Source organism: Macrobrachium rosenbergii, chromosome 44 (genome assembly GCF_040412425.1).
Source record: "Macrobrachium rosenbergii isolate ZJJX-2024 chromosome 44, ASM4041242v1, whole genome shotgun sequence".
Classification (NCBI taxonomy): domain Eukaryota; kingdom Metazoa; phylum Arthropoda; class Malacostraca; order Decapoda; family Palaemonidae; genus Macrobrachium; species Macrobrachium rosenbergii.
In genome coordinates, this window is record NC_089784.1 from 30145305 (window position 1) to 30170569 (window position 25265).

General features: G+C 37.7%; 1 protein-coding gene across 8 annotated transcripts in view; it reads right to left on the reverse strand.

Moving 5' to 3' along the window:
* Positions 1-25265, reverse strand: part of LOC136829480 (uncharacterized) — a 67262-nt gene that overhangs the window by 11762 nt on the left and 30235 nt on the right. For 7 of the 8 annotated variants that reach the window (XR_010850400.1, XR_010850402.1, XR_010850398.1 and 4 more), the window contains 10 exons: positions 22536-22698; positions 13642-13787; positions 11108-11242; positions 9936-10070; positions 9607-9752; positions 5670-5832; positions 4959-5111; positions 4692-4831; positions 3497-3621; positions 691-791 (listed from right to left, as the gene is read on the reverse strand). Coding sequence is in view for 3 of the 8 variants with exons in the window: in XM_067088221.1 (XP_066944322.1) it covers positions 691-791; positions 3497-3621; positions 4692-4831; positions 4959-5111; positions 5670-5832; positions 9607-9752; positions 9936-10070; positions 11108-11242; positions 13642-13787; positions 22536-22698 (1407 nt within the window). In the remaining 5 variants the exon portion in view is untranslated. Of the gene's footprint in view, positions 1-690; positions 792-3446; positions 3622-4691; positions 4832-4958; positions 5112-5669; positions 5833-9606; positions 9753-9935; positions 10071-11107; positions 11243-13641; positions 13788-22535; positions 22699-25265 lie in introns of all 8 variants that reach the window. The other variant, XR_010850399.1, reaches the window with a different exon arrangement.

Here is a 25265-nt window from a genome sequence, read left to right on the forward strand (position 1 = left end):
TGCATATATTCTACATGTTATTTACAAATTAATGCAATATATATATGCAAAAGATGTGTCTTGAAAATTATGTAACATGTTATTAAATATCCAAAATACTAATACCATTCGTACTGCAGTACATAGTTAAATGCGGTATGACTAATTTTCACCAGTGTTCACTGAGCAAGACCAATGCATTCTCTCTGAAAAATTACTTCATACTGCATTTGAACTAAGCCATACAAATAAGAACCAGCACAATCCAAGGTTACAGATCTGAATGATATACAGTATAGTACTCCATATGTCTGCCCGTATTAGTAAACATAATGAAGCAAAACAGATTTTTTCACTCCTTGTTATGTCAAAATGTAAAGAAGCCTAACAACTGGACTGGAAAAATAAAGAATTCAAGTAAAAGCTGTGAATTCATTAACCAGAGTTAAGTCACATCTTAAACCAATGAATATTATGTAGATTTCAAGTGATATACAGAATACTTAAATAAGAAAATATACAAATAATTGCTACACAATATCAGCTGTACCCCCAAGTAAAAACATCTCTTAACTGCTAATCAGCTTTGTAAGATACACCAATAAACATACGTCTAAGTTAATCCTTGTCCTTTCCATGGACTCTGGACGGCCCTCCCCCCAACCAAACAAACATCTTCCCTCCCCTTCCTCTCCCATTTCAATGACTCACCTCAACGCTGAAGATGTCGTTCTTAATCCAAGCTCTCTCGTGCATCATGTCTTTGATGGAAACGCCCAAGTTTGCCAAAAGTCTGGTCAGTTCAGCGATTCCTGAAAGTTTTCAGAAAAGAGGTTCACACGTGCATTTCTGAAGTGAAGTCTGAGTATAAGTTAGAGCAGATTCTTTATAAATTAAAGGGCCTACTTTAACTGATTCTTTATAAAATAAAGGTTCTACTTTAATTGATTCTTTATAAAATAAAGGGCCTATTTCAACGTATAAAATCTTCGTGAGATAAAGAGCATATTTTAACTTAGAACATCTTTCCTAAATATAAGGACTGGAATGGAATATGTGATTTAGGCATAAAGCCAAGCACTGGGACCCACAGGGTCATTCAGCGCTATGAGGAGAATGAATGAAAATGGAAATTATATAAATAATGAGTAAAATAGATATTCTAAAGATCAATATTTAAAAAGGCAAAATGAAGAGACTTAATCTCTGATGGAATTAAAACTGCCATAAATAAGATAAAAAAGACATATCTATACGAAGTTACAGGATATTTTCATAAAAACCACAAGCCTTTAAAAAACTCAAAACGGGGCCAACATCAATGTTGTGTCCTAAAATTTCAGTCATGGTTTTACCATCTAGATGGTGTACATCCGCTTCTCATTAGCATATTTGGTGCAGTGGACCAGGATGTGCTTAACTGTCAAAGGGCTATCACAGTGAACACACACTGGAGCATTGCTACCATTAAGAAGAAAACTGTGCGTCAGTCGGCAGTGACCAATCCTCAACCTTGTTACAATAACTTCAGTCCTCCTGTCGCTTTGATAGGATGATTGCCAAAATCCTATTTGAGGTCAAACAGTTCTTAACTTAGTATTAGCAAGAAGGGGAGATGACCATCGCTCCGGCCAATTAGTATACAATTACGAACAGATTTTTTCATATCTAAGTGGGGCACTCTTATTTGTATCAATTTCACCATGGGTACAGGCATTCTTTGCTTCTCTATCTGCCTCTTCATTCCCAGGAATCCTAGCATGACCAGGAATCCAACAAAAACACTGTTTTACGCCTACATGAAATGCGAAACAGCCACACCTGAGTCTTCTGTACGAATGGATGGGATGTATTATAATTTGTTCAGGCTTTCCAGAACACTTTTACAATATGGATATATGACACAAGGCTTCTTATTTGAATGATATGCTATATCTAGGGCTTTAACAATGGTAGATAGTTCAGTCAGGTTTTCTGATGGTTTGTTTTTCTTTTTAAACTACATTGTTTGAATTGTTTACCTGCTCTCCGGTATTTTTTGTGGGGGAGGAGAGGTGTCGTTCGTCTCTGCTGTTTTTTTTTTTTTTTTTTTCAGTCCGTCAGATTTCAGGCAGCACACCGTCTAGTTCTCGGAGAACACGACAGCGGTGGATTTGAAGTATCGCCTTGTGGTTGGTGATGGCAGCAGTAGCAGAGATTGTCAGCCAATGATTGTTTTTGGAAGTAGCTGGCGATGGTTTTCTGTAGACAACGGAGGAGGACCTTGGCCTAGTTCCCGAGGAGATGGTATCGGCATGGAAGTGTGCGATGGTGGCTCCTGAGGATTTTGTTCCCGAAGAGGAGTGGGAGACTGAGTAGTCCCCGGTTTTTTCCAGGTGTTCTGTGGCAGCTGAACAGCTGTGGTCAGCATGGAAGTGTTCGATAGTCGTCCTCGTAGTTTTAAGTGTCTCTCTCTCCGTGCGTCTCAAGAGTGGATCTTTTGCGATTCTTATGGTTGTCATTAATATATGACAAGGTTATTATGGTCATTAATATATGACGATTATGGTCGTCATTAATATAAGACGAGGTTATTATGTGTTGGAGTGAGTATGACTCCTGTTTATTTATGATTGTTATTGTTGATGAAGCAAGTGTGACTCATATTATTACTGTGTAATGTTATGTATGTCTATTATTGACTTTTACTGCTGCTTTGAATTTTCCGTATTTAAGGGTTTTCGAGCCATTATTGTGCTCTTTAAAATTATTATTGATTTTTTTTTATGTTTTGCTGAGCTGTCTGAAATCTGGTCTCATATGTACATTTTTTGTATTATAGTAATGTTAATAAATTAGTTTTAAGGTAATTTGAGTATTTTCTTTGGCACCCTTCTCCTTGAGATTGTTACAGTCCTTCACACCTCTCCTAGTCCCCAGTAATTAAGATCTATTTTAAAGAACGTGGCGGCCCCACAGAAATAAGGGTTCGTTACAAACTGTATATATATACTTCGAGCCATCTGTATGAATTTTATAGTCGCTATTACGAGCTTCATCATGTTCTAAAAACAGTGACCTTATGACTTCATCAGGGGAGTTCTTTTTCACAATATTTTTCTTGCACAACTCAGTTTTAGGTAAGTCTGTCTTCCTACAGGACAAGTATTAAGGCCCCTTCTTGATGTTCAGCCCCTTTTCAATGTTACGATAGGGATTTGACCTACAAAGCTGTCATCAGGAATGTAATAAAATTTCGTTTAATGCTTGAATATATCCGTCCGGGTTGTGGAATTTTCTTGAACTTCAAAACGAACGGGTAAGCGCAGGGACAAGACGGACGAGAAATAAAGTTGTTTGGGTTCTTCTCTACGAGGTATACCGTGTTATAAAAACATACTATATAAAATAGCGTCTAAAGTAGGCCTAATTTACCATACATTGGGGAAAGTCAAATTACTTACTAAAAACCACACAATCTTCCTTACCTCCTGGGACTAATTTATAAGCCTAATTCAAGGTAACGACTCTTTCTCACCTCCTGGTCTGTCGCTGACTGTGACTGTGAACTTGACTAGACGCCCATCTGCGGCCAGACCTCTCTCTAAGCACCGGCCTAGGACTGTGGTGTCGATGTTACCGCCGCAAAGAGGGATTACTATCCTGTTGAGAGACAAGTAGGAGGTGAGATCATTTCCGAAAATCATTTAACCGTCAGAAGTTGGACGAGAATAGAGGTAGTGTAAACCAAAAACAAAAAATATTCACGAACCATAAATGTTGAATCAAAGCTTTGTGTGTAGGGCGAGGGCCTAAGTATTCGAAAAAAAAAAAATTCTAGACCTACTAGATGGCGACTTAACGAAGTTTCATGAAGTTTCCTGTTCTAGTTATTTAAAAACGACAAAATTTCTGAAAAATTACGATGTCAATGGATTTGCAGATGAATACGAAAGATCTGCTTATTTGGGAAAGGATATAGTTTGTGAAAGTGACTACAAATGGACCAGAATTCAAACAAAAATCTTTAGATTCTATTATAAGGCGTACCATATCTCAAATTATGTCCTAGGTGAACGTGAAAAAAATATTATTAAAAGCCACTTTAAAATGGTGCAACCAAGCCTACCTGAAAATGGTGCAACCAAGCCTACCTGATCAGTTTATTACCTGTTTCCATGCAGTTACCAAATGTTTCTGCTTCCTACTCTAGGGAAGGACCCAACATTTTCTATGTAATGGCTGTACCTCACCTTGCCTATTACTCTTCTCTCTTCATCTTTTCCAGAGCATCGCCTACTTGAGTAAAAGGCCACAATAATGTAAATGAGAGACTGTATCTTCCAAAATACAAAGAAAGGTTCAAAAAAAGGGGGGTGGAGCTTTCGACCGTTTACACAACAATTGGCTGAAGAGGACCGTTGTGCAAACGGTCGAAAGCTCCCCAACCTTTTGTATTTTGGAAAAATACAGTCTCTCACTTGCATTACTGTGGCTTTTTAATCATTATTTCCAGTCACAGTACACTGATACACCATAAACATCACGTACTTGTGGGAGGTGGAAAAGAATCAGAGGGAAGGGGTGGGAAGGTGAAAAGGTCCAAATGGGGGAAAGCGAGGGGTCATAAAGTAACCAAAGACAGAGTAGGCCTACCTAAAAACAACGAAATATTAAAAAATCGAGGCATGGAATCTAGAGTGATATTACGAAACTGAAATTCATCAGCTGACCTCTTTCCTTTGAGCTCGGGTAATTCTCCAGCCAAAATGGCGGCCAAAGCCGTTGCGCCTGCGCCTTCGACCACCGCCTTTTCGCACTCCACCAATCGCAAGATAGCGATAGCAATCCATTCCTCGCGGACTTGAACAACCTAAAAAGAAACTCCAGTTTTATGTAGGCCTATATTCAGAATTCCTCTTCGGTAAATATCTAGATGAGGCCTAATCGATTTATTTTGACAATTGTTGAATAAATTTGACTGTTCTGATCCTCTTTACCTTATCGACTAACTTAGAAGCAGTTGCAAAAGCGTTGACTCCGACCATAGGAACTGCTAGACCATCGGCCAGCGTGGTCTCAGCGGCCACGTAAACGGGTCGGCCGGCTTTCATGGCCTCGCTGAAGCTGGCGCACCTTTCAGATTCCACACCCTGAAATAAAAAAAAAAAAGTTGGATTGGGGACAGTGAAGAGATTCTGCCGAGACGTGAAATAATAAGATAAAAAAACTTGCTTTGTTTCTTCTCTGGCTCTTTTACATCTATTATTTCGGTTAGGCTTCACTGAGCTACTGGGGAAAGTTCCTGGTGCTCTTCTCGGTCTGTTGTGTAACATCCAAAGTCCACCTCTTCACACATTTCTTTGGTGGAGTTAACCATTTCAAGACTATATCATCAAAGGCTTTCTCTTCAGTATATACAGTATACTTTCTCTTAAAACAATTAAACCTTACAGGAGAGAGAGAGAGAGAGAGAGAGAGAGAGAGAGAGAGAGAGAGAGAGAGAGAGAGAGAGAGAGAGAGAGAGAGACTTACAATAACTTTCACACATGGATAAAGAGAGAGAGAATTTACAACAATTTTCACATGTGAAGAGAGAGAGAGAGAGAGAGAGAGGAGAAACTTACAATAACTTTCACATATGGAAAAAGAGAGAGAGAGAGAGAGTTACAACAACTTAAACTTGTGAAAAGAGAGAGAGAGATACTCACAATAACTTTCACATGCGGGTAGAGGGCCTTAACAGCCAGGGCCACACCAGCAATGAGACCACCGCCTCCAACAGGAATAACGACGGCGTCGATGTCCTTCACTTGTTCCACTATTTCCAGTCCCATCGTTCCCTGTCCCGCTAGGATGTGGGGGTGGTCGTACCTAGAGAGAGAGAGAGAGAGAGAGAGAGATTCATTAATTAAAGAGGCATTTGGTGTACATAACTTCTGAATATATGAGGAATTATTCTTCATAAAGAGTTAAAATGTAACGCGTGTCTTACATTAAGTGTGCAGGGACTCCATTTTAGAAGTATGGTAATTATATCTCAAATAGGTCCAGGTTAGTAAACTACATATGCAAAAAGCTAAATTATGATTATATTACATGAAAATGTATCATCAATTTAATAAGTTGGGATTATTTCTTTAGCAAAGGCAGCAGTGTTTCTAAGTATGAAGAGGGATTGAAATTAACGATAAAATCATCTTCAAATAATTATCTGTAATTAATATAAGGCAGCAATCGAAAGCAATCAGCCTTATAAATAAAGATAATGTCAGCTTTTAAGATAATGTCCAAGAGAGTTAAAGATATAACGTACGTCTTTTCAGTAATGCCTGCTTCTAATACTGCAAACAACCGCTGAATAAATAACGACATAAAATAATTTTTAAATACCATTATTTCTCAATACCCAGCGACAAATCACTAGTAAGGACACACAAATTGGACCAGTCTATTCCTATCTATCTGTGACCTCGTTTCGACTCGGGTCATCATCCATCAAACCTCCTGGCATAAGGTCCATCAAGCCACTGGCAATACCCGTTGTCATGACCCCAATTAGCGTTGCTACGATGTCCAAATAAGGTCCCAGATGAAGCCCCCTTCGTCTTCTATATATAGAGAGGGACCAGGACCCCTTGCCTGTCCTCAGTGACATCGAATTAGTGTGAGTAATAGCATCATCAGAGCTGTCTTCATTAAATGAGTCAAGTGCCTTTTTATTTTTAATCGCTAAACTATTTCAGGTAGATGGCTCCACTTCCCAGAGTCTGTGACTCAACATTATCTTTTTTTTATTTCAAACTATTTTGATATTGGACGCATTTGCTTTGCGTAGGAGCAGGATTCGACGATGATGCAATCGCCGCAAAAGTGTCATGAATAAATGTGGAAGTGACATATTGTCATTTTTCCTCTCTGGTGACTTTCCTACCTGATTGAAAATTGGCTTTTATCGAGTTGATAGCAGTGCTGTCTAGCAAATGAACCTTTTTCTCTATTTTGATATATAACTAAGCTTTAACTTCGCATCGCACATGCAGTGTTTAAAATTATTTAGGATTCGTTTTCAAATCTCAGAATGCTTCACGAACACCAAAGTTAACAATATGTCAAACCTCCTCATGATATACAGCATAAGTTTTTCTTAACACAAATCTAAAAAAGAGAAAAAAAAATGTCCCTAAAAATGGCGTAAAATCCAAACCACCCACGACTGATTCCAACGTGTCTCCCTTCAACCTTTATATATTGCGCAAGATCATAATAATTCAATAATACTTAGGGACGAAAGTAGAAAACAGTCCACAGAGGGACAAACAACTTTATTGACCTTGACATATCCAGCCAAGTATTTTTATTGACCCTTAGAAGGTAGAAAATAGGGTGAAATAAGCCACAGACCACAAATTGAAGAGTTGAAATACTTCAATCGAAATTCATTGTCCTCCCTGAAGAAATGTTACGCAAAATAAGACGTCGCCACCAGAGTGATAACCATTACAGCAATATAATATGTCTTCGTTTGAAATGCCTTAACAAATGTAAATTATAAACGCATATACGTTCGTATTTACGTCAACAGATAACTGACGTGTCTGTCAAGGGGTTATTAATATATGTGAATTCAACACGTGTCCAGTATTAAGAGACAAGAAATGTTATCTGCATTAGCCATACGAAAGGGGTGTAGGTAAAAATAGTTTGGGACATGTACAAAGATAAGAAAGGCTGGAACGCGGGTTCCATAGATGGAATAATGTCAAGACAGAAGCTGATTGCAGAGAAAGTTGGATTAATAAATGACGCAAAGGGGTTTCGTGTAGGAAGGCAGACAAGGACCACATGGTGGCGACCTTACCGATCAAGCCTGATAATTCGAAGGCGAGATTAGGGGGTGGGCGGCGCAGTAAGTGCGTCTTAGCCCATAATGAAAGGAATAACACGTTTCTTTAAAGTGGGAATGAAAGAAATATCTTTTAAAAGTGGGAAGAAAAGACGCCTTTTAAAACTGAGAAAGAAAGGGAAGAATAGGTCTTTTCTTAAAAGTGGGAAGGAAAGACATGTCTCCTAAAAGTTGGTAGGGAAGGCATGTTTCTTAAAAATGGGTAGCAAAGACATATTTACTAAAAGTGGTAAAGAAATACACATCTCTTAAAACTGGGAAGGGAAGACACATCTCTTGAAAGTGGGAAGGAAAGACACGTCTCCTAGGAATGAGAAGGAAAGACATATCTCTTAAAAGTGGAAAGGGAGGACAGGTCTCTTTAAAATGGGAAGGAAAGACATGTCTCTTCAAAATGAGAAGGAAAGACATGTCTTTCAAAATGAGAAGGAAAGACAGGTCTCATCAAAATGGGAAGGAAAGACATGCTCTTTAAAAGGGGAAGGAAAGACATTTCTCTTCAAAACAGCAAGGAAAGACATGTCTCTTTAAAATGAGAAGGAAAGACATGCCTCTAAAATGGGGAGGAAAGAAGTGTCTCTTTAAAAGGGGAAGGAAAGACATGTCTCTTCAAAATGGGAAGGAAAGACATGTCTTTCAAAATGAGAAGGAAAGACAGGTCTCTTCAAAATGGGAAGGAAAGACATGCTCTTTAAAAGGGGAAGGAAAGACATTTCTCTTCAAAACAGCAAGGAAAGACATGTCTCTTTAAAATGAGAAGGAAAGACATGCCTCTAAAATGGGGAGGAAAGAAGTGTCTCTTTAAAATGGGAAGGAAAGACATGTCTCTTCAAAATGAGAAGGAAAGACATGTCTTTCAAAATGAGAAGGAAAGACAGGTCTCATCAAAATGGGAAGGAAAGACATGCTCTTTAAAAGGGGAAGGAAAGACATTTCTCTTCAAAACAGCAAGGAAAGACATGTCTCTTTAAAATGAGAAGGAAAGACATGCCTCTAAAATGGGAGAAAAGAAGTGTCTTTTTAAAAGGGGAAGGAAAGACATGTCTCTTCAAAATGAGAAGGAAAGACCTGTCTCTAAAATGGGGAGGAGAGAAGTGTCTCTTTAAAATGGGAAAGAAAGACATCTCTTTAAAATGAGAGGGAAAGACATGCCTCTAAAATGGGGAGGAAAGAAGTGTTTCTTTAAAATGGGAAGGAAAGACATGCCTCTTTAAAAGGGGAAAAAAAGACATGTCTCTTTAAAAGGGGAAGGAAAGACATGTCTCTTCAAAATGAGAAGGAAAGACATGTCTTTAAAATGGGGAGGAAAGAAGTGTCTCTTTAAAATGGGAAGGAAAGACATGTCTCTAATATGGGAAGGAAAGACATGTCTCTTTAAAAGGGGAAGGAAAGACATTTCTCTTCAAAATACCAAGGAAAGACATGTCTCTAAAAGTGGAAAGGAATGACACACATCCTTAAGTGGGGGAGGAAAGACACGTCTTTGAAAGTGGGAATGAAAGGCACATCTCTTAAGTGTGAAAGAAAGACGCATCTTTTAAAACCTGGAAGGAAAGACACGTCTCTCACAAGCAACAAAGAAAAACACGCCTATTAAAAGTGGGAGGCAAAGATTCATCTCTTACAAGATACGTCTCTTAAAAGTGGGCAGGAATGACACCTCTCTTAAAAGTGGGAGGGAAAGACACGTCTCTTAAAAGCGGGTTATGGTTGCTGGGGAGACAAAGGACACACTCTCCTACCCGTTAATGTAAAGGAGTCCCTGATCCTTCGACATCCTGAGGGCGATTTCTCGACACTCCCCGATGTCCTTCCCTCTGACGATGATGTTGGCACCGTACTGCCTACAGGCCTGCACTTTCATGATGGGGGCCACGAGAGGCATCACCTGTAGGACAATGTATTAATAGATTAAATTATCATAAATAATATATTTCAAGATAATGAGGCAAAGCTAATAACCTGTATCAATAAATATGAACACGTCTAAATGCATTATTTTTTCAGGCATTCACGACCAGGGGATCAGGGGCATATATGTATGTATGTATGTATGTGTATGTATACTTACCACAGTGACGGGAATACCGAGGTCCTGGCCGTGGTAAGAGAGAGCAAGGGCGTGATTCCCGGCTGAGGCTGCTATGACGCCCTTCTTCCTCTGTTCCTCCGTCAGCATCAGTAGGGTGTACCGGGCGCCTCGCTCCTGAAGAAAAGGGGGAAAACGGTGGATGTCTTTCTATTCGGTAGTCGTTGTAACTGCTATTATCATTACTATTACTATTATCATGATTCTTTATTTGGGTCATGAACAGGTTCAACTACATAATAATAATAATAATAATAATAATAATAATAATAATAATAATAATAATAATAATAATAATAATAATAATAATAATATTGCAGAATCATATGCGGGGGTTTTCTCTCTTTAACTTAGTGTGAAATATTTATAAACAGTCTATGCATTGCCAGCGTTTTTCATTTGAAAATTATTTATAATTATCTTCTGGGACATGTTAGAGTATAAAAATAATTTTATTTTTTCTATTTCTTGGATTATCTTCGGCTGAGCATTTCCTATACTTAAGTAAACAGATGCAGTTCATATGTCAAGCCATACAGATACACAAGATAATTAATAATTATTTTTCAAAGATTTTACTCCTATTTTTGTCTTCGAAAGGAAAACAAATATTTAATTTAAAAAATACGAAATAAAAAATGGCGCTGAAATAAATATTTGGCTCTGAACTTAACACAATCGTAAACTTCATTAAACACTCGAACAAATGTTTACATTTTATCATAAACAGGAAATAATTTCCGCAGACAGTAAACAAAAAACGAACTTTACTGCCATTAATGATTACATAATCTACCTTTAATTCATCTCCTCTTGAGAAGAGAGAGAGAGAGAGAGAAATTTTCTTGTTTCCGTAAAAAAAAAGTCACTTACAAAAAATCATTCATCCTGAATTCTGATGAATGATAAATTGTCAGAGAGAGAGAGAGAGAGAGAGAGAGAGAGAGAGAGAGAGAGAGAGAGAGAGAGAGAGAGAGAGAGATTTTCTTGTTTCCTTAATAAAAAATAAATATCACTTAAAAAATAAAATAATTCATCCCGAATTCTGATGAATGATAAATTGTCAACGAGAGAGAGAGAGAGAGAGAAAGTGGAACCTTTATCTATGTTCCCATGAAGAAACCAGACCGCTGCAGTAGTATACCCAAACTGACCTTGAAACTGCCTGTGTACTGATTAAACTCCTTCTTGAAGTAGATCTCCATATCTGTGAAGGTTGACATGTGGGAAAGAGTACACGGGGTGTTCATGATACCGCTCTTTATCTTAAAGGCGGCTGCGCTCACGTCCTGGGAGAAGAAGAAAGAAAGAAAGTTGGTAAACACTGTAATGAAATATGGGAAGCTGGGTAACTCGGCTTGTTTTTGCATTCGTGAGAAATTTGGGAGTCATGTTACGTCACGGCGTTTTGCAGGTTGCGACGCTGGGGTCTAATGTCTGATGCAAGATCTAGGAAAGAGTTAGAAAGAGTTGGTAAACACTAAATAAATCAGGGAAGCAAAGTAGCTCGGCCTGTTTTTACATTCATGAGAAATTTGGCGGCCTTATTACGTCATGGCGTTTTGCAGGTTGCGACGCTGGGGTCTACCGTCTGATGCAAGACCTAAAAAAAAGTGGGTAAACACTAATCAGGGAAGCATAGCCACTCGGCTTGTTTTTACAACCGTGAGAAATTTGGCTGCCTTATTACATCATGGCGTTTAGCAGGTTGCGACGTTGTGGTCTAACGTCTGGTGCAAGACCTGAAGAAGAGAGGTCATCCCATTTTTGGCAAGTGCGCAGGTAGGCAGAGGCGTGTGACGTCGCAAGAGCCCACTCACTGGGCACCGCCATGAAAATAACACATGCGTCGGTCAGAATTTACTCCTTTCCACAAATGAAAACATAAAAATTTAATGGTTCTAAATAACTGAAGGCTATTTTCACTGTTCCCGTTTGTTATCCATGATTTTTCCACTAACAAAAAGACGAACTTCTTAGAAAAGTTCAACTTAAGTGTGATTATCACAATGACATTATTCATATTCGAGTTTATTTTTGTTATCTTTTCGTTTTTGAGCAATATTTCCAATATTTTCAATAAATTTTCCTGAATAAAGTAAATTACCGAAAGAAACAATTTCATTTTTCAAATTGATATTGTTAACCCAAAATCTGTTTAATTAAAAACCAATACATCTGAAACGTGTGTTCACTATGATACTTTTATTTTTTCTTTTTGCATCATACAAATGTAACAGATGAATGTTCTTTTTTGCCTATGAATGCATGAGAGAGAGAGAGAGAGAGAGAGAGAGAGAGAGAGAGAGAGAGAGAGAGAGAGAGAGAGAGAGAGAGAGAGAGACGTATATTTTGAGAATTTTATTGGGAAATTACTCAAATTTTCCTTGTAAGAATGTGATGTTCCTAAACAATAAGTTAAATACCAAAAGGATCTAATGGCAAATTTTACGCATCACAGCCTCTGATGACGTGAAGTCAGATTTTTCTGACAAAACGAAAAATACATTTTTACGCGCTTTCACTTAGATAATCACCCATATAGTGTTTGCTGTTAGGGCAGGAGTAATTCAAATCAAACATTCTTATCATCTGAATAGCTTATGTTATTTCCTTCATGAACTTCCGTGACTCTTACAAAACGAAAATGAAGAAAACACAAGCAAACTTCGTTAACGGCTAATAGAGGCAAATGCAGAATTGGTAATGTATCTGCTTTCAACACCACCTTGCGTTTTGCAGCCGGTGTGTTTAGTAATTCATCCTTAGTAGGCATCTACTGCAGAATGTTGATCGCATATTCTCGCCTCATTTGCACTGAAGTTATCCTTCCTCTTTACAAATATTCGCCCAACTGTTATTCGTTTCCTCGTTCTTCGGAAAGTTATGCAAGATAACCTCGCCGTTCTTTGCAGATTTTGCATCACAGCCGAACACGGCAAAAAGCACTGGGCATAGTAGTACTTTGTTCATCGTTCGCGACTGACTTCAAGATCGAAATACAGAGCTCGGCTAGATAACAAAGAAACAAATAATTGCCACTCAATGTTTCAGAAGTGGGATGACCTCCTATCTTCTTTGGGTCTTGGTCTGATGTTTGTGTTTAATGTGTTGCAAGATGTTTTGTAAGTTTTGGTTGGGCACTGTCACCAGTTTATTCCATGGCATCACCAGATGGGTAGATAACATATCTGTATGTGCCTTTGCACATATGCACATAGAGAATCGAAAAGTTAACAGTTTTTTTATAAAAATATTCACACATCCAAACACTCATATAGGGTATATATATATATATATATATATATATATATATATATATATATATATATATATATATATATATATATATATATATATATATATATATATATGTGTGTGTGTGCGTGCGTGTGGTCACCATAATCTGGACATGACTATAAGTACCTTGAAACACATGCAATACAAGGACATAAAAACACATACACATACATATATACTCGTATGTATATACATATGAATGTATGTATGTGTGTGCTACAAGTATGTGTGACTACAAGTACCTTAACACACATGCAATACAATGACATACAAACACACACACACATACATATATATGTATATACATATGAATGTATGTATGTGTGTATGTTTATATGTGTATATATATGTGCGTGCGTGGTCACCACAGTCTGCACAACATATTTACCTGGAAGTTAATGACCCTGGGATGTTTGGGGTCGCACCAAGGGTCATAGAGGGCATCGTCGCTTTTGACGGACTGCTTTGCCTCTTCGGGGGCGGTGGCAGCCAGGATTTCTCCTCCTTCTGCCGGCATTTTGCGATGGTGGTGGTCTGAAAGGAGAGGGAAAAAAAGGATAAACATTTTACGTAAATATTATTATTTACGAACTAATTTACGTAACTACAATTGATTACAAAATAATTTACGTAAATCAAATTGCTTACACAATAATTTACGTAACTATAATTGGTTATACAATCATTTACGTAAATACAATTGTTAAAAGCTAATTTACATAAGTATAATTGGTTATACAATCATTTACGTAAAAACAATTGTTAAAAACTAATTTACGTAAATATAATTGTTAAAAACTAATTTACGTAAATGTAATTGTTGCAAAATAATTTACGAAAATACAATTGTTACAAAATAATATACGTAAATATAATTGCTTACAAAATAATTTACGTAAATATAACAGGTTACAAAACAATTTACGTAAATATAATTGGTTACAAAATAATTTACGAGAATATCATTGGTTACAAAATAACTGACGTAAATATAATTGACGTAAATATTATTGGTTACAAAATAATTTACGTGAATATGGGTTAAAGACATTATTTACGTAAATATAATGGGTTACAAACTAATTTACGTAAATACAATTGTTAAAAACTGATTTAAGTCAATATAACTGTTACAAAATCATTTACGTAAATATAATTGGTTACATAATAATTCACGTAAATATAATTGGTTTCAAAACAATTTACCTAAACATAATTGGTTACAAAATAATTAACGTAAATATAATTGCTTACAAAATAATTTACGTTACTATAATTGGTTATAAAATAATTTACGTAAATATAATTAAAAAATAATTTTCGTATATAATTGGTAACAATCATTTACGTAAATATAATTGGCTACAAAATCATTTACGTAAATATAATTGGTTACAAAATAATTTACGTAAACATTTTGCGTATATATTATTGGTTACAAAATAACTAACAACATTTCCAGGAACATTTTGGGTCAACGGATGTTCTAGACAATTTTATACATCAATATAAGAAAGTGCCACCAACCAGCAGGTAAGTCTGTAATTGCAGTTATTAGAAAAAAATATGAATAATAATTCAAGATAAAAACGAAAACGCTTCAACACCAGGGAGAAGTTGAAGAGCCATTTGCTTCTTTCTGCTACGCACTGACCTTTTCTGACCTTTTGACTTGACATTCTTCTTGCTTATCCTTCGAATCCCACCTCTTGCCTTTAAACAGGTTTTAGTGAACCCCTCCCCCCTCTCCAAAACCAACTCAACCCAGCCAGATTATATAAGATTCTCTTTCTGTGCATTTGAATGAACAAACTTTTTCATTTGGTAACAAGCTACTCAAATAATAATAATAATAATAATAATAATAATAATAATAATAATAATAATAATAATAATAATAATAATAATAACAACTTATCCCATCATAAATTTTTTAAAAATCAAAATGATGACTTTACGAATGGAAGAATAAGAGGGGAGAGGAAGCATTCTGAAGTCCAATATTGAACCACCTGGAAAAAGCATATTAAAACAGCGACCCTGACTAGGGATTGGGCTGAGGCGAAGAAGAAGATGATGATGAAGAAGAAGGTGTACACTGGGCAAGTAATTCGCAAAGCACTAAATATCAAATCTTTAAGGTAAAAGTGCAGTAACTAATACAATCATAACTAAATACAAAATTTCAAAAGATGAAACCAGACAACACCACACAAATTTAACTGCGTAATAAAAAAATCAGTTAATTAAGAAAATGGCATTCTCTTCAGTCAGTACTCCATTACAATCATGTAGTTATTTTCACATTTCCCTTCCATTATTCTTATATTTCTTTTCATCGCAAACATCATTTACAGAAAAAGGGAGAGGGAAACGAAAACAAAAAGGCAATTAGTTTTGACAAATGGTCTTGGAAGATGACATTTGATGAAAGGGTTACAATTTGTAGATGAAGTTAAAATTCTTTTGTCTCAAGAGAAAGTAAGCAAAATTTCTCATCATGTAACACCCCTTAGGGAAGCGGGTAGTGCCGTCAGGGTACCTCAGTCGGTGCAATGCAGGCATTACATAAGTTTCTTTGCAGCGGCCTTCGGCCCCTAGCTGCAACCCCTTTCATTCCTTTTACTCTACCTTCGTTCGTATTATCCTTCTTCCATCTTACTTTCCACCCTCCCCTAACGATCATTTTTTAACATTATCTTCGGCGCTGAACGACCTCATCGGTCCCAGCGCTTGGCTGTGGCTTAACTTTTACAATCCAATTTCAATTCCATCATGTAACACAAGTCTAAATCAAATCGAGTCTCTCTCTGTGGCAAACTATTTTTAATATATCCAAATTAGGTGTTTTTAGCTGCTTATTGTTTGTATGCAATAAGCGTTTCCATATCTGAACTGCCTGTGATGTCATTAAAACCCAATTACCCCTTATAATTCCCCATTTTGAAAGAAGTTACCGAAACTAAACGGACAAGATAATTTTACTCATAACTCGTTAATATCAACCTAGCAATGGGTGACTCCAAAGAAAAACAACGCAAATGTCACTGCCTTCCTCCCTCTCCAGTTCGTCGATGACCTTAGAAAATGCGACGCCAATTGACGCCATCAATCTCCCCTCCACAAAACCAATGAATAACAAAGGGTCCAAATGTATTTTTCTCGAGATTCTTCCCTGGTCACAAATCTCCCTCCTTGAATCAACTTTGGAGGCAAAGTACTCAATCAGTTACTCTTCTTCAATCAACGTATACTACTTCTTCGATCTCAATCCCAAAGAGGGGATGACTGAGGGAGTGAATATTTTGTATCAGTCTTCTTATGTAACTCCATTTCGGCTTCATGGGGTTTGACCAAGTTACCTCGATTTAATCGCGGTTATTTTCACCAAAGATGAATGATGGGTGACCCTATACGTATATGAAACAAGAGATATGGAAAGAAAAAGTAGAATTTGCCTTAAAATCTGTACAGAATGAAGGAAAAAGAGGAGAAATTCAATATACCGTAACTAATAGAACAGTGGTTCTCAACCAGGGGGGGAATTTCAGAGTTCCGGGGAAGGGGGGAATTGTGACCAAGGATTTTTAGTATTATATATGCATATTATTTGGAAAGCACCTACTGAGGCAGACAATTTTGGAAAAGGGGGAGGGGGAAATGACAATTTTGGAAAAGGGGGAGGGGGAAATGATATGGGCCAAAAAAGGTTGATAACCACTGCGAAGCGAGTGAAGATGATGCTACTTAAGCTTGATATTATAAATTAATGTTACGTAACTTTTAGATAGGCGGTACAACGAACAATGATAATTAAAACGCGTCAGAAACAATTCTGCAATTATCTGGCGTCATTCACTTTACAAAAATTATGTTTGGACGCTTTCAACCTTAAATGAGACCACCGTAACCGTCTTGGCTAATAGGCTGAAATCATTTTTGTATCCTTGAGTGTTAAAACTGAATTTACGATTTACATTAGACATGGTTTTATCCCTTGATCTGCGGAAGCGGTCGCAAACCCCCTTTGGCGAATACATAAATCATTAGCCTTCATACGACTTATATTCACGTATTTAATCAATTTTCCGATTTAGTAAGTACTAGTAATTAATAAATATTGCAAAGAGACCGGCAAATCAAATTTCTTCGTGTTCTACTGGGAAGCTTCTTTGTCAAAGGGATCTACCAATGAAAGGCTTTGACATTGGACAATGAAATTACTTTGTTGCTCTAAATACAATGATTTAAAAGTACAGAAATTGCTAACGATATCTATACATTATACAGTTATTTTGATCTGTATTCTTGACAGATCTGTATTCTATAAAAGCTGAAAACCAACAGAATTCTCTGAATGTGATCTTATTCTCTTGCCAACATAGAGAAACACGACGTCTCTCAATTCTTGAGTTAATAGAAAGAAAATAAAAAGGTCTACAGATGCCCCTGAATCCCACAAACACCACTAAATTCCACAAAGATGAGTGCCAAAATGTCTAAACACTGCTCTCGTACGTTGACAAACAAATGAATTCTGACAACAGAATCTCGTCCATACGTACTTTTTTCGAAAATGACTTTCAGCACCGTCTCTGTCCGCGTGCGGCTCATCGGGGGATTAAACTACAAAACAAACAAAGACAAACGCTCTATAGTGAATACTTTGTAAATAAGTTTCATCTTTACATACAAAGGTATCTGTGTAGAAAGATAATTAGCTTTGTATATTACACATGTCGTAAATTGCATAAAAATCTATATATTTTCAGTCTCTTGACTTGCTGCATACCCAACTACCACACCACAGAGAAGAATGTTGTGGTATTTAAATGAAATTACATTGGATGTACATGCGTGATGAATGTAATGTATTTGTTTATAAAAAGAACACCTAAGGTGATTCACTTAAACATATAATAATAGATAAAACTTTTTAAAATATATATTTATGTCCACGACGAATTTAAAGGATCTCATTAGCTTGGGTCTTGCAATTCGAATATCGTTCATAACAGGGAAAATTATCGTTCGTAAAAGTGAAAATTATCGTTGATAAAGGGAAAATTGTTGCTGATTCGCTGATTAAGGTAAAATTATCGTTGATGATGGGAAAATTATCATTGATAAAAGTGGAAATTATCGTTGATAAAAAAGGGGGAAATTATCGTTGATAAAGGTAAAATTATCGTTGATAAAGGTAAAATTATCGTTGATAATGGGAAGTTTATCGTTGATAATGGGAAAATGATCGTTGATAAATAGGGAAAATTATCGTTTATAAAGGGAAAATTATCGTTGATAAAATGGAAAAATATCGTTTATAAAGTTATTTTTCGTTGATAAAATGGAAAAATATCGTTTTATAACATATTTTTGTTGTCTCTTTCTCTCTCTCTCTCTCTCTCTCTGCGCCAAAGCCCAACACACACAATGGCAGCATACGATTTCACTCCCTGAGCAATTAACCCGGCGTCTATAAACATTCTACTTTAGCAAAGCCACGTACACCTCACTTCTATTTTAAATGTCTAGTGACAGCTCCTCTCTCTCTCTCTCTCTCTCTCTCTCTCTCTCTCTCTCTCTCTAACCCGCTGATCATTTCCTCGGACACGTAGAGCTAAAAGTTTTCCTCCCTTTAAAGATGCCAAGAACAAATGAGAGCCTCTTCTTCGGGCACAATTACTCAAGTCATACCGGTCCGCCCTACGTTTCTCTGGGCACTGGGCCCAAGTAGTGTCAGTGGTTTGGTAAATTGCATCATCACAGTAGGGAGTCAGACTCTTTCTTGATGTTATATGACAATTGGGCAGCGTACGAGTTAATCAGTGAAGGTTTCATGTTTGACACTTTAGAATTTTAATGGGAAATTATCAGTACTTAACGTTAAGCATGCGATACACTGATTAGCATTAATTTATCGGGAATGAGTACTGTATAATTACAAAATAACAAAGAGGAAAACAGCTTCAGCGAGAGAGAGAGAGAGAGAGAGAGAGAGAGAGAGAGAGAGAGAGAGAGAGAGAGAGAGAGAGAGAGAGAACAAATGCCTAAAGAGCTAACAATTTTTTAGTATATCTAAGATAAGCTGCTATTGTTATTCTCAACAAACAGTGGCATCCTGAGAGAGAGAGAGAGAGAGAGAGAGAGAGAGAGAGAGAGAAACTGCCCAAAATGGCATCCTGAGAGAGAGAGAGAGAGAGAGAGAGAGAGAGAGAGAGAGAGAGAGAGAAATAAACTGTCCAAAAAGCTAACAATTTTTGTATATCTAAGATGAGTTGCTATTCTTTTCTCAGCAAACAGTGGCATCCTGAGAGAGAGAGAGAGAGAGAGAAATAAACTGCCCAAAAGCTAACAATTTTTTGTATATCTAAGATAAGCTGCTATTCCTTTTCTCAACAAACAGTGGCATCCTGAGAGAGAGAGAGAGAGAGAGAGAGAGAGAGAGAGAGAGAGAGAGAGAGAGAGAGAGAGAGAGAGAGAGATAAACTGCCTAAAAAGCTAACAAATTTTTTTATCTAAGATAAGTTGATTCTTATTCTCATGCTATGGCATCCTGAGAGAGAGAGAGAGAGAGAGAGAGAGAGAGAGTTTTGCTTCTCAGCTTTCCAGGGAGATTACTTCGTAAATGAAACCCTGACACCCATTTCGCCTCCAGACTGATAAATCATCTCTTTCTCAAGGGACATCAGAACGATATGAGAAATCTGAAGGACGCCCTTGGAGGAAAGACAACTTGTATGCTACGTGATCAGTACGTGTTGCGCGCCTGTTTGTTTTAGATTGACGCGGTGGAAGAACGATGAGAAATGTCAAAAACACTGACTCATCAAGTATTGAAAGTAAAAAAAAAAAAAAAAAAATGCACCAAAGTTTCTTCGGCCCAACAGAGTTTTTTGTATGAGCCGCGGCCCTGTAGCGTTGCCAGACACGATCATGGCTAACTTTAATCCTGAGTGAAATAAAAATACTGAGGCGAATGACTGCAATTTGGTATGTTTGATGATTGCAGGGTGGATGATCAACATACCAGCTTGCAGCCCTCTAGCCTCAGTAGTTTTTGAGATCTGAGGGCGGACAGAAAAAGTGCGGACGGACAGACAAATGGCCATCTCAATAGTTTTCTTCTACAGACAACTAAAGTTAAATTCATACAGTATCTACTGAACTTATTTTAAATAACTGTGTTAGCAAGTTTCGAAAATGGTCTAATGTTAAATTACAACTGTTCTATTCTTATAGGCCGTACCTGGTGTTAGCAATGATCATTATAAGACTTTACTTTATACCCAACCACATGAGTATAATGTATTCCACTGGCTGACCGTTTAGCAGAGTCTACCTGCAGCCGCTTACGTTCACGAGAAAATATCTAAATATGTGGCAAATTTATCTTATTTAGAAAGTGTCAACAACACAAATGAACATAATACTTGTATGACGATAACATTTAAGTAATTATGAAGTGGTAGCAAGTGAAGGAAGACAATTATTCAGCTTTTTAAGACACCTTAAAACTCAAATATTCTAAGATAAGTTAGCAAGTACAACAAGAACAAAGATAACAAAAACCCTTGATGCGATTGAAGCTCTGATCCTCTGTCATGTTTCAAGGATAAAGAAAAAGAAACCACTACAGTCCCGTCAGAAATACTACGCCCACTACGATCACTGCTCCATACCAAGACGATCACGTAAGCTATCCTAAGACACCTTTAAAGAATCGAACCTTACTGATTATTTGAACACACACACACCACACACAAAGGTCTGAAAGAGAACTAACAGGGTGACTTCAGCCACTCCAGCCGAGAGAAATTTCATGCAGGGGCCATTGTTTTTATTTTCTTCTTCTTCTTCTACCATAGACAGCTCCCGAATCACAAGGTTGTTTCGAGTGTCGTCACAGAGATATTTCAGTCCGAGTGGAACTTGGCGCATGTGCTGTTTCGCACTCACGACTGACAGAGGCTTAATATAACTATTTTTTTTTACACCTGTTCTGCACGTTTATAAGACAGAGATGAGGCTTAATATAACTAATTTTTTACATAGCTCTCTCTCTCTCTCTCTCTCTCTCTCTCTCTCTCTCTCTCTCTCTCTCTCTCTCTCTCTTTCTTTAAGCGTGCTCAAGTAGCGCAAATAAAACTAGTTATATTATCTCTCTCTCTCTCTCTCTCTCTCTCTCTCTCTCTCTCTGCTAGAGAGAGAGAAACGTGAGAGAGAGAGAGAGAGAGAGAGAGAGAGAGAGAGAGAGAGAGAGAGGCTTAATATAAGTACTATGTACAGAAGTCATGCACGTTTATAGAGAGAGAGAGAGAGAGAGAGAGAGAGAGAGAGAGAGAGAGAGAGAGAAGGGTAACCGTTTGGCTTGTCACTTTACACGTGATATGTTTCAGGTGACAAAAAAGTGCTTTGGCGGTGTAATGCTGGATTGGTACCTTGACAAACAATTCCACCGAAAATGGCAAGAGTCCATCAGTGTCTTGCAACACGTTGCAACGTGACTCAAAAATACTTTTACTATAACTAAAAGCAGTTTTGGGTGACGTTTTAGTTATAGTCATAGCAAGCAAAGCTGAAATCGTGTATTTTTGAAAGCATGCAAGTAACCAGTACATATCCACACGTAGGTATCTCTGGATAGCGATATTGAATATTCAGTTAACATAAAGTAGTTATGGAGTAATGGTAGCCTTACAAATTAACTGGTTCTTCAGTAATAAGGAAATATGATATACTCTGTGTTTATGGCAGGATGAATTGAAAAATTGTTTATTAATATCTGATAAATAGTTCACTGTCCGGATTACCCCTTTATCCTGTGAGGGAAAAGTAAGTGGATTCTCTCTCTCTCTCTCTCTCTCTCTCTCTCTCTCTCTCTCTCTCTCTCTCTCTCTCTCTCATGAGCTCCCATCATTCTTTCCTTCGTTCATACGCTAAGTATTTGTTCCTAAAAAGAGAAAAAGAGAGGATTCTCTCTCTCTCTCTCTCTCTCTCTCTCTCTCTCTCTCTCTCTCTCTCTCTCTCTCTCTCTCTCTCTCTCTCTCTATACCCTACGTCTCCAAGGTACATACTGTATATCCCAATTTAAGCTTGTTATATTCTGACCTTTTCTTTTAAATTCTTGCATATATGCTTCAATCATCATTACCTCATCTTGTAACAAGTTTTCTTCTTCCCCACAGCATCAATCAATACATACATACATACATACATACATACATACATACATACATACATACGTAAGAGAGATTCTTAAGTAAACTTAATTAGGCCTACCTTCTACAGGAGTCAAGTACTGGGCCTCTATGTCCCCTATGGAGATCGACCGCGGTTTAGCAGCCGGGTGTCGAGGCCTGTGGAAGGAGGGAGACTGAGTTCGAGGTTCTTTGCCCTTGGCAGATGGCACCGAAGGAGGCGTTGGAGGCGGGGTAGGAGCACCCTGCAGAAGTGAGAAAGAAAGAAAAACATTGAGAGAGACATAACAACATTACTCTCTTATTATTGTCAATGAAATGAAGAAAATTTGGTAACAATGAGAGAGAGAGAGAGAGAGAGAGAGAGAGAGAGAGAGAGAGAGAGAGAGAGAGAGAGAACATCATCTTATTGTTGTCAGTGAAATCAAGATTTGGTAAAACAATGAAAGACAGAGAGAGAGAGAGAGAGAGAGAGAGAGAGAGAGAGAGAGAGAGAGAGAGAGAGAGAGAGAGAGAAATACTTTACAATGTTAACACTCCACATCTTTGTTAATAATATCAAACAGCCAAAACATCAGACTCAAAAACATTACCCAAGAAGAAAAACTAGAAATATCCAGTTCTCAATTAAGTAAACTCTAGGACGCAAGTGTACCGATGAGCTTGCTACAGAAACAGGGACAAGTAGCCTCGTAAAATTATTGCTTTAAGAGATTCCATCACAACAAGAAACACTGTCTGAACTGCAACAGTAAATCACTAATGATTCTTCAAACATTCAGCAATAACCAAACTTATTCTATACAGATTACTGTAACTATAACTTACTCTGTGGATTAATATAACTATAACTTATTCTATAGAGATTAATATAAATGTAACTCATTCTGTAGATTAATATAAGTATAACTTATTCTATAGATTAATTTTAAGATATTTAGTTATCAAGACACTCTGAAAACACTTAAACTCTGAAAAACACCTGGAACAAATTTACGAAAATTGACGGCGCCATAAAAAAATTTTGACGTCATACGAACAAGTGTTCTTCCAAGATCTCGAGCCTTCAAAAACAAGTTCGGTAACGTCGGTAACGTCGTCATCGTTGAAACAGACGTCAAACGCCCTGCGCAACGACGTCAGCGTCAAATATGGGCAGGAACTGCGAGTATGCAGATGGCATGCAAGAATGAACTCGGAGGCGGCGGGGAGCGAGGGATGAAGGTCGTGTAGGTGGGAGGCGGGGCGGGGGTGGGGTATGGATGCAGGAGACCTGATTTTTTTTTTTATCTGGCCTTGAATATGCCATAGATACGCTAGGTGAAGGCAAGGCATGAGAATGAGCAGCCAATCTGTCATACTGATTCATATCTAATGAGGGTTTGCTGTTGCCTAAGAGAGGCACATAGTCCATTCAATATTTTGCTGTTACCTAAGAGGATGCAAACAGTCTGCTGATCTGAGAGGGCCAAACAGTTTGCTATGATAGGGCCAAACAGTCTGTATGAGAGGACCAAACAGTTTGCTGTGAGGGGGGCCAAACAGTTTGCTGTTACCTCACGGGCAAATAGTTTATTCAACAGTTTGCCGCTACCTGAGACGGGCAAACAGCTTGCTGTTACCTAAGAGATGCAAATAGTTTATTCACCAGTTTGCTGTTACCAAGAGAGGCAAATAGTCTGCTGTTATCTACGAGTGGCCAATAGATTACTCAACAGTTTGCTGTTACCTAAGAGGTTGCAAACAGCTTGCTTTTACCGAAGAGGTTGCAAACAGCTTGCTGTTATCTGAGAGGGGCATACAGTCTGCTGTTATAAAAGAGGTGCAAACAGTCTGCTATTCCCTAAGAGGGTGCAAACATTTGCTGTTACCTGAGAGGGTGCAAACAGTTTGCTATTCCCTAAGAGGGTGCAAACAGTTGCTGTTACCTGAGAGGGTGCAAACAGTTTGCTATTCCTCGAGAGGGGCATAGTTTGCTGTTACCTAAGAGAGTCAAATAGTTGATTCATCAGCTGCAACTTGTTTTCTAGTTACAAAATGCGAAGGAACATGAAATACAACCAGCAGATTCAAAACTTAACGAATGGGTATTAAAAATCCTTTAAACATCACTAAAGTTCAATTATAATATTCTTGCTCTTGCATCCACCATGAACAGTTCGACAGAGAGGACAACGCTCGTCTCTTGACAACAGACACACCACCTACCTGTGCATCTAATCAAGCAGACCCAAGGGCAACTCGGGTTTGGTCATCGGCAGTGCAAAAACTGGTCTCGCATAATACAAGATTGGGTGGGGAGGTACAACGGCTCCTCCTCACATACGGGAAATCTTCGCCGCATGTGCAGTGTATACACTGCATTGCCATCAGTGCTTAAAACGCATTTTTGTTAAGTAAACCAAACCGCAATTGGAATTTTAACTTAAGAGGTTCTACGCCTTTACCGTACGCTTTGTATACTTGAGAGAGAGAGAGAGAGAGAGAGAGAGAGAGAGAGAGAGAGAGAGAGAGAGAGAGTGTGTGTGTGCACAGGCATCCACTCACATAATATCTTAACATTACAACAAGGTATACAAAGGGTTAAAGAGGAAACTTGGCATAAATAAAATGAAAGCTTGAATGCCGAATTTCCTCGAAGGAATCCTTGGACGGATATGCAAAAACTATATACAGTAAGGTAGTGGTACCAACCGAAGCTGTGAATTTAAAGGTACAATAAATGTTGTGCTTCTTAATACTTCAGAATGCCTAAAGATCACAGCCTTGACTTTATCCCTCGGTTAGTTTTGTCTTTGAAATCAAGTTCCTT